The sequence below is a fragment of the Natator depressus genome, chromosome 5 (assembly GCF_965152275.1).
Source record: "Natator depressus isolate rNatDep1 chromosome 5, rNatDep2.hap1, whole genome shotgun sequence".
NCBI classification, from domain to species: domain Eukaryota; kingdom Metazoa; phylum Chordata; order Testudines; family Cheloniidae; genus Natator; species Natator depressus.
In genome coordinates this window covers 101,898,939-101,908,286 of record NC_134238.1, presented here as the reverse complement: position 1 = coordinate 101,908,286, position 9,348 = coordinate 101,898,939, and the positions used below count along the sequence as shown (strand labels likewise).

The 9,348-nt window shown below is 40.9% G+C and overlaps 1 protein-coding gene across 1 annotated transcript; it reads left to right on the top strand.

Moving 5' to 3' along the window:
* Positions 1-5,935: 5,935 nt before the first annotated feature.
* Positions 5,936-7,949, top strand: LOC141987963 (heat shock 70 kDa protein 14-like). Its single transcript, XM_074953793.1, is given in 3 exon segments — positions 5,936-6,332; positions 7,188-7,360; positions 7,362-7,949. Coding segments are annotated over 3 exon segments (1,158 nt in total).
* The last annotated feature ends 1,399 nt before the right edge of the window (positions 7,950-9,348 follow it).

Sequence of the window (9,348 nt, the reverse complement as noted above, 5' to 3'; positions counted from 1 at the left end):
ATAAAGAATCTGACACATCAGAAAAGGGCAGACAAATAAACAGTAACAAGTGTTTGAACTGCTTATACACAAATGCTAGAAGTCTAAATAATAAGATGGGTGAACCAGAGTGCCTCATGTTAAAGGAGGATATTGATATAATAGGCATCACAGAAACCTGGTGGAGAGAGGACAATCAATGGGACACAATCATTCCGGGGTACAAAATATATCAGAAGGACAGAACAGGTCATGCAGGGGAGAAGGGGGAGTGGCACTATATGTGAAAGAAACTGCAGAATCAAGTGAAATAAAAATCTTAAATGAATCCACATGTTCCATAGAATCTCTATGGATAGTAATTCCTTGATCTAATAAGAATATAACAGTAGGGATCTATTATCGACCACCTGACCAGCACAGTGATAGTGACGATGAAATACTAAGGGAGATTAGAGAGGCTATCAAAAGAAAGAACTCAATAATAGTGGAGGATTTCAGTTATCCCCATATCGACTGGGTACATGTCACCTCAGGATGAAATGCAAAGACAAAATTTCTTGATACTTTAAATGACTGCTTCTTGGAGCAGCTGGTACAGGAACCCACAAGGGGAGAAGCAACTCTCGATCTAGTCTTGAGTGGAGCGCAGGATCTGGTCCAAGAGGTAACCATAACAGGACCGCTTGGAAATAGTGACCATAATATAATAACATTTAACATTCCTGTGGTGGGAAGAACACCTCAACAGCCCAACACTGTGGCATTTAATTTCAGAAAGGGGAACTATGCAAAAATGAGGAGGTTAGTTAAACAGAAATTAAAAGGTACAGTGATAAGAGTGAAATCCCTGCAAGCTGCGTGGACACTTTTCAAAGACACCATAATAGAGGCTCAACTTAAATGTATACCCCAAATTAAAAAACACAGTAAAAGAACTAAAAAAGAGCCACTGTGGCTTAACAACCATGTAAAAGAAGCAGTGAGAGATAAAAAGGCATCTTTTAAAAAGTGGAAGTCAAATCCTAATGAGGTAAATAGAAAGGAGCATAAACACTGCCAAATTAAATGTAAAAATGTAATAAGAAAAGTCAAAAAAGAGTTTGAAGAACAGCTAGCCAAAAACTCAAAAGGTAATAACAAAATGTTTTTTTTAAGTACATCAGAAGCAGGAAGCCTGCTAAACAACCAGTGGGGCCCCTGAAAGATCGAGATACAAAAGGAGCACTTAAAGACGATAAAGTCATTGCAGAGAAACTAAATGAATTCTTTACTTCAGTCTTCATGGCTGAGGATGTTAGGGAGATTCCCAAACCTGAGCTGTCTTTTGTAGGTGACAAATCTGAGGAATTGTCACAGATCGAAGTGACACTAGAGGAGGTTTTGGAATTAATTGAGAAACTTAGCAGTAACAAGTCACCGGGACCAGATGGCATTCACCTAAGAGTTCTGAAAGAACTCAAATGTGAAATTGTGAAACTATTAACTATGGTTTGTAACCTGTCCTCTAAATCAGCTACTGTATCCAATGACCGGAAGATAGCTAAAGTAATGCCAATATTTAAGAAGGGCACTACAGGTGATCCTGGCAATTACAGACCAGTAAGTCTAACGTCAGTACCGGGCAAATTAGTTGAAACAATAGTAAAGAATAAAATTGTCAGACACATAGAAGAACATAAAATTGTTGCACAAAAGTCAACATGGTTTCTGTAAAGGGAGATCGTGTCTTACTAATCTATTAGAGTTCTTTGAGGGGGTCAACAAACATGTGGACAAGGGGGATCCAGTGAACATAGTGCACTTAGATTTCCAGAAAGCCTTTGACAAGGTCCCTCGCCAAAGGCTCTTATGTAAATTAAGTTGTCATGGGATAAGAGGGAAGATCCTTTAATGGATTGAGAACTGGTTAAAAGACAGGGAACAAAGAGTAGGAATAAATGGTAAATTTTCAGAATGGAGAGGGGTAACTAGTGGTGTTCCCCAAGGGTCAGTCCTAGGACCAATCCTATTCAAGCTATTCATAAATGATCTGGAGAAAGGGGTAAACAGCGAGGTGGCAAAGTTTGCAGATGATACTAAACTGCTCAAGATAGTTGAGACCAAAGCAGACTGTGAAGAACTTCAAAAAGATCTCACGAAACTAAGTGATTGGGCAACAAAATGGCAAATGAAATTTAATGTGGATAAATGTAAAGTAATGCACATTGGAAAAAATAACCCCAATTATACATACAATATGATGGGGACTAATTTAGCTACAGCTAATCAGGAGAAAGATCTTGGCATCATCGTGGATAGTTCTCTGAAGACGTCCACGCAGTGTGCAGCAGCAGTCAAAAAAGCAAACGGGATGTTAGGAATAATTAAAAAAGGGATAGAGAGTAAGACATACAATATCTTTTTGCCCTTATATAAATCCATGGTACGCCCACATCTTGAATACTGCGTACAGATGTGGTCCCCTCATCTCAGAAAAGATATACTGGCATTAGAAAAGGTTTGGAAAAGGGCAACTAAAATGATTAGGGATTTGGAACGGGTCCCATATCAGGAGAGATTAAAGAGGCTAGGACTTTTCAGCTTGGAAAAGCGGAGACTAAGGGGAGGATATGATAGAGGTATATAAAATCATGAGTGGTGTGGAGAAAGTGAATAAGGAAAAGTTATTTACTTGTTCCCACAATACAAGAACTAGGGGCCACCAAATGAAATTAATGGGTAGCAGGTTTAAAACAAAGAAAAGGAAGTTCTTCTTCACTCAGTGCACAGTCAACCTGTGCAACTCCTTGCCTGAGGAGGCTGTGAAGGCTAGGACTGTAACAGGGTTTAAAAGAGAACTGGATAAATTCATGGAGGTTAAGTCCATTAATGGCAATTAGCCAGGATGGGTAAGGAATGGTGTCCCTAGCCTCTGTTTGTCAGAGGGTGGAGATGGATGGCAGGAGAGAGATCACTAGATCATTACCTGTTAGGTTCACTCCCTCTGGGGCACCTGGCATTGGCCACTGTCAGTAGACAGGATACTGAGCTGGATGGAGCTTTGGTCTGACCCAGTATGGTCATTCTTATGTTCTTATGTACTGTATTTAGCAGCTATAATATTTCCTCCTATAAATGGCACTCCGCTCTGTGTGAGATATTCTCCCCTCTCCTTTGTTTAAAGGCTCAGATATTGCAATCATTTGCAATCACTTTTGACACCTGAAAGTTCAGTCCCTAATCCGGAAGAATACCTGGATAATATTGCCAGTTTCATGCTTCAGAGTCACCTTGTACTGCACTCTGTAAAAGTAGGAGTCTTTCTGCTAGGTAAAAGCCTTTGCTGTGAAGAGACTCTCTTTCTCAGTGTCCTAGTTTATGGACAAAGACTCATTCAGAAGCAGAGAAACAGTTTGAGAATTATTGCATCACTCTTGGCCAATTTTTTTCCTTGGAAAAGGACATGGTTTGATAATGCTCCATGGATTGGACATTATTTGAAAGTGGTTTAAGTTTTTATTTAAAAAACAGAACAAGCTGCACCCTTATTTATCCCCTAACAAAACTGTTACAGCAGACCATGATCAAAAGGCTCAACTATTGTAACTCCCTTTTAGCAGGGCTTTCCCTATACTTTCAGCTTGCTTTGAATGTAGCAGCATATTTGTTCACTGGCTTCAGCAACCACGATCATACTTTCACCCCACGTTCTCTACATTGTCCGCTCATAAATTGACACCAAATTGAATATTTGTTGTTGTTTTATATAAAAAGAGCATTCAACAATATTACTCCCAGCTAATACGATAGATTCAAGTTCTCCTCCTTGGGTCTTTGCCTGGTGCATATCATAGTTTCTTTTCTTAAACCAGTTCTGAAGTAAGAGTGGCTAAAGATTACAAAATCTTCACTCTTACTATGATGTTGTTAACTCTACACCAGAGTTCAAGATCTGGTAAAGAATTTCTCTTTAAAATGTTCTTAAAACCAGAACTCATTTATTTTTAATTTAAAAGATTCAGGCCTTTTTTTTTTAAATTGCAAGTATATGCTATTTTAATCCAGTACATGCCAATCACAGCACAACTAAAGCATATGCATGCTGAAAGGTATTGTGCTGCCAGGCCAGCAAAAACATTACCACGTGAAAAAATTCTGTGCATGAAATTCTCTAATTAACTGCTCCTAGCACCAGTCTCTAAACCCAAGGACATAGGTCTTAAATGGAAAAATATCGTCTACTGGCAACTACCAAAGTAAGAAAGAGAAATAAAAATGCAACTAGATTAACTCTATAGAAAACATCACTAGACTGGCACTAAATGTCATTACATGGTAGACTCATATGAAATAAATATCTTCTCTCACACAGCCCAAAACTTTTACTTTGTCATAAAAATTGATGTATCCTGGTCACGTGAACAACAGAGGGTATGATGTATCATGGGGATAGGCCAGTGGCTCTCAAACTTTTGTACTGGTGACCCCTTTCACATAGCAAGCATCTGAATGCGACCCCCCTTATAAATTGAAAAAACTTTTTTACATTTAACACTATTATAAATGCTGGAGGAGAACATAAGAGTGGCCAGACTGGGTCAGTCCAAAGGTCCATCCAGCCCAGTATCATGTCTTCCAACAGTGGCCAGTGCCAGGTGCCCCAGAGGGAATGAACGGAACAGGTAATCATCAAGTGATCCATCCCCTGTTGCTCATTCCCAGCTTCTGGCAAACAGAGGTTAGGGACACCATTCCTGCCCATCCTGGCTAACAGCCATTGATGGACCTATCCTCTATGAGTTTATCTAGTTCTTTTTAAAATCCTGTTATGGTCTTGGCCTTCACAACATCCTCTGGCAAGGAGTTCCACAGGTTGACTGTGCGTTGTGTGAAGAAATACTTCCTTTGATTTGTTTTAAATCTGCTGCCTATTTTCATTTGGTCATTTCATTTCATTCAGTTCTTGTGTTAAGAGTGGTAAACAACTCTTCCTTATTTATTTTCTCTATGCCAGTCATGATTTTATAGACCTCAATCATATCTCCCCTTAGCCATCTCTTTTCCAAGCTGAAAAGTCACAGTCTGATTAATCTCTCCTCATACGGAAGCCATTCCATCCCTCTAATAATTTTTGTTGCCCTTTTCTGAACCGTTTCCAATTCCAATATATCTTTTTTGAGATGGGGTGACCACATCTGCACACAGTATTCAAGAGGTGGGCGTACCATGGATTTATATAGAGGCAACATGATATTTTCTGATCTATTATCTATCCCTTTCTTAATTATTCCCAGCATCCTGTTAGCTTTTTTGACTGCCTCTGCACACTGAGTGGATGTTTTCAGAGAACTATCCACAATGACTCCAAGATCTCTTTCTTGAGTGGTAACAGATAAATTAGACCCCATCATTTTATATGTATAGTTGGGATTATGCTTTCCAATGGGCATTACTTTGCATTTATCAGCATTAAATTTCATCTGCCATTTTGTTGCCCAGTCACCCAGTTTTGAGAGATCCTTTTGTAGTTCTTCGCAGTCTACCTGGGTCTTAACTACCTTTAGTAATTTTGTATCATTTGCAAATTTTGCCATCTCACTGTTTATCCCTTTTTCCAGATCATTTATGAATATGTTGAATAGGACTGGTCCCAGAACAGACCCCTGGGGGACACCACGATTTACCTCTCTCCATTCTGAAAACTGACCAGTTATACCTACCCTTTGTTTCCTATCTTTTAACTGGTTACCAATCAATGAGAGCACCTTCCCTCTTAACCCGTGACAGCTTACTTTGCATAAGAGCCTTTGGTGAGGGACCTTGTCAAAGGCTTTCTGAAAATCTAAGTACTCTATATCCACTGGATCCCCTTGGTCCACATGCTTGTTGACCCCCTCAAAGAATTCTAGTAGATTGGTGAGGCATGATTTCCATTTACTAAAACCATGTTGATGCCTCCTGAGTCATCTGGAAGATGCTTTTGTGGCACATAGGTTATACAGGGGATGGCCATGCAGATGTGGTTCCCAGTGATGCAGGTGATAGAGTCACGCCAGCTGTTGTTGCTTACTCAAAAAACAAAGAGGTTGTTGGTTTGACAGCAAAACAAAGTAGAGGAAGAAATATTGCAAACACAGTAGTGAAAGTAAAGAAGATTCTTGGGAGAAGCTCTGGTGACCCACAAGCTGAGAAATATATTGCAGAAAGCAAATGTCCAGTCACTGAGAAGAATGGAAAACTCCAGTATGAAACAGATAACAAACTTGTTTGCCCGGAAGAAGTTGCAAAACTCATATTCAGTAAAATGAAAGAAATTGCTCAGTCTGCTTTGGGTTCCAATGTCAATGATGTGGTTATTACTGCCAGGGCCAGTGCAAGGATATTTTGCACCCTAGGCGAAACTTCCACCTTGCGCCGCCCTTCCCCTTTCCCCATTCTCCCCTCCCCCCGGACTCACAGACCAATTGACACAAATTATTAGCGAAATGATGTAGCAGCAATTGCCAGAGTCTTATATCTGAAACAACTCAACAAAAATAGTTATCCTCAGTCGACAACCTCCAAAAACTAGTAAACTTAGCATTATAAACAGCCTGTCAGAATGGGTAATGGCTGCGCGTGACAAGAAAAATGAAGTCACTGCCACTCTGTACCGTAGTGAAGCAGTGCGCTTATCCCACCCACCCCCGACACTCTCCCCGGAACACAGCCCTCCCCAGAGCCCCCCGGCACACAACCCCCGTGCCTCTCCCCGGAGCCTGGCAAGGCACACTGTGTCCCTCCCACCTACCCCCAAAACCCAAACCAGCACACTCCGCCTCACTCCACAGCCCCCTCCTCGGCCGGCTTGGCCCGCTGGTCCTCTACCTCCCCCCCAAAGCCTAGCCCAGCACACAAAGAGCCCCCCCAGCCAGGCACACAACCCCGCCCTTCACAGCGCCCAGCCAGACATGCAGCCCCCTTCAACCTCCCTCCGCTTTCTCCCGCCCCAGCACACAGCCCCCCCCCGCCTTTCCTCCCCCCCCGGCACGGGGCTGGCACCTGCAGGGAGAGAAGTGGGGGGAGAGTGATCAGCATGGGGGGGGGTGACCCCAAGCCCACCCCCACTCCGCCCGGCCGCCTTCCACCTGCGAGCTCATTGCCGCTCATCCTGCCGGAGCCCTTTTTGGTGCCCCCAAATCTTGGTGCCCTAGGCAGCTGCCTAGTTTGCCTCATGGTTACACCAGCCCTGACTGTACCATTTGAGTTTGGAGAGAACCAGAAAAATGCCCTTGGGCAAGTAGCTTGGGCAGCTGGATTTAATGTTCTGAGATTAATTCATGAGTCATCTGCACCGCTCTTTGCATATGGAATTGGACAAGATTCACCCACTGGGAAAAGCAATGTGTTGGTTTTTAAGCTTGAATGGAGCATCGCTTTCTGTGACAGTTATAGAAGTAAATAGGGGTATATATCGTGTTCTTGCCACAAACACAGACGATAGTATAGCTGGTGTCTGTTTCACAGAAGACTTAGCACAACATTTAGTTTCTGAATTTCAAAGATCTTATAAACATGATATAAGAGGAAATTTCAGAGCTATGATGAAGCTAATGAACAGCGCTGATGTTGCAAAACACTCTTTGTCAACCTTGGGAAGTGCAAACTGTTATGTCGACTCATTATATTATGTTCATGGATTTTTGACTCCCTTTCCATTTTGTCTCTTGTATACAGGCAGTGGGCACTTTACTACTTTTCAACATCTTTTACTTCTTGATTTCCCAATTATTGTTCCCATGTTCACGGAAGCCAAATGTAGTTCTCACTACATGTACCCAGAATGTGGTAGCCTTTTCCCACTTTCCACAGCCATCAGGCAAAGCTGTTGTGCATTGTTTACAGGGGACACCCTCGTATGTAGTGATACACTCCCTGAAGACAAGAACCCATGTGTGATTGGTGCAATTTTTACAAACTGGCAGTCAACCCTGACCTTCTTGAATTGAAATCAGTCACTTTTCCTAGGTAGACTGCCTACCATGGCTAATGAGTTCTACCTGCCCAGAACAATCTGGTTACAAGGTGCCAGACCACCCATCTTTCACACTCTCATTTTTCAATTCAGAACACCTTTGCCAAGAGAAGGCAAAAGGTCGGAGTTTAGCTGTGAGAGGCTAATATATTTTGCTAGCTGCATGAGGCATTTTCTAGGGAGTGAGAGCTCCTCCTCAAACTCACTTTGACCATGACAGCTTGCTAGGAGGGTCTTTAATAAATCTGAAAAAAACAAATTATGAAGTACTAGCTACCAAAGAGGCACTGCTGATGCCTTTTGTGTGACTCATAATAATAGGTAGCAGAAGGAGACCGGGAGATAACTTGTCAGAAAGGCTAGTGTATGCTAAATAGAATAGGAAAGATATAAAATTCTAAAGTGGTGGAAGGAAGTCTGGCAACAAAAATCTGTCTGATAAAGCCTCTGCATATGATAGAAAAGTTTTAATGTGGTTAAAATTTAATTTCATGGCTATGCTGAGCTTCCAAATGGACTCAGAACATGGAATATAATTGTTGGTACGTGATACTTTATCTATGCTCCAATTTTTTCTCAACTGAAAGGTTTTATGCAGCTGATGATTCTGTGCCTGAAGATAAATGTAACTAATAGCAACAGGGAGATCCTGGGTTTGATATTACTGGACTATAATATGTACCTTTCTTATAACTTAATCTTTCCATTTACTGCCACAAGGATGTGGCACCTTAGAGACTAACAAATTTATAAAGTACTCCTTTTCTTTTTGCGAATACAGACTAACACAGCAGCTACTCTGAAACCAAAAATGAAATGATTGCCTCTTCTTCACAGGTAGAAGCATAATATATTTCCTCCCCTCCAAAATGTAGAAAATTGTCTTAAATATAATATACTTTCAGCTATATTTTCTATGGAAATATGCCTAAATGCCTAATCTGAAATATTTTTAAACAGTTACATTTTTCAGGAATTTTTTAACCTCAGTTTAATTATAGGCTGAAAAAGTTTACCATGATCTGACATTTATTTTCCAAAAAGTCACACTCAATATATACTGACATATTGAAAAGATGATGGGTGAAATTCATCCCTATATAAAAAGCTAACACAAGGCCTATGAAGGAATTAAATTTATAAATTATATTTAATCTGATAGTTGGATGATCTTTACTTGTGGTCTTAAAATATCATACCACCTTCTTGGACATGGCATGTCACAAATACTTTCCCTCATGGCTCTGTATAACAAACGGTATCTTATCACTTTGTTTCATATTTCATTAGTAGTTTTTATGCTGTAAGAGCCACATCCTGGTTTCGTTTAAAATTGATGGGAATTCTGCCTTTAACTTCAGTGAGACCAGGAT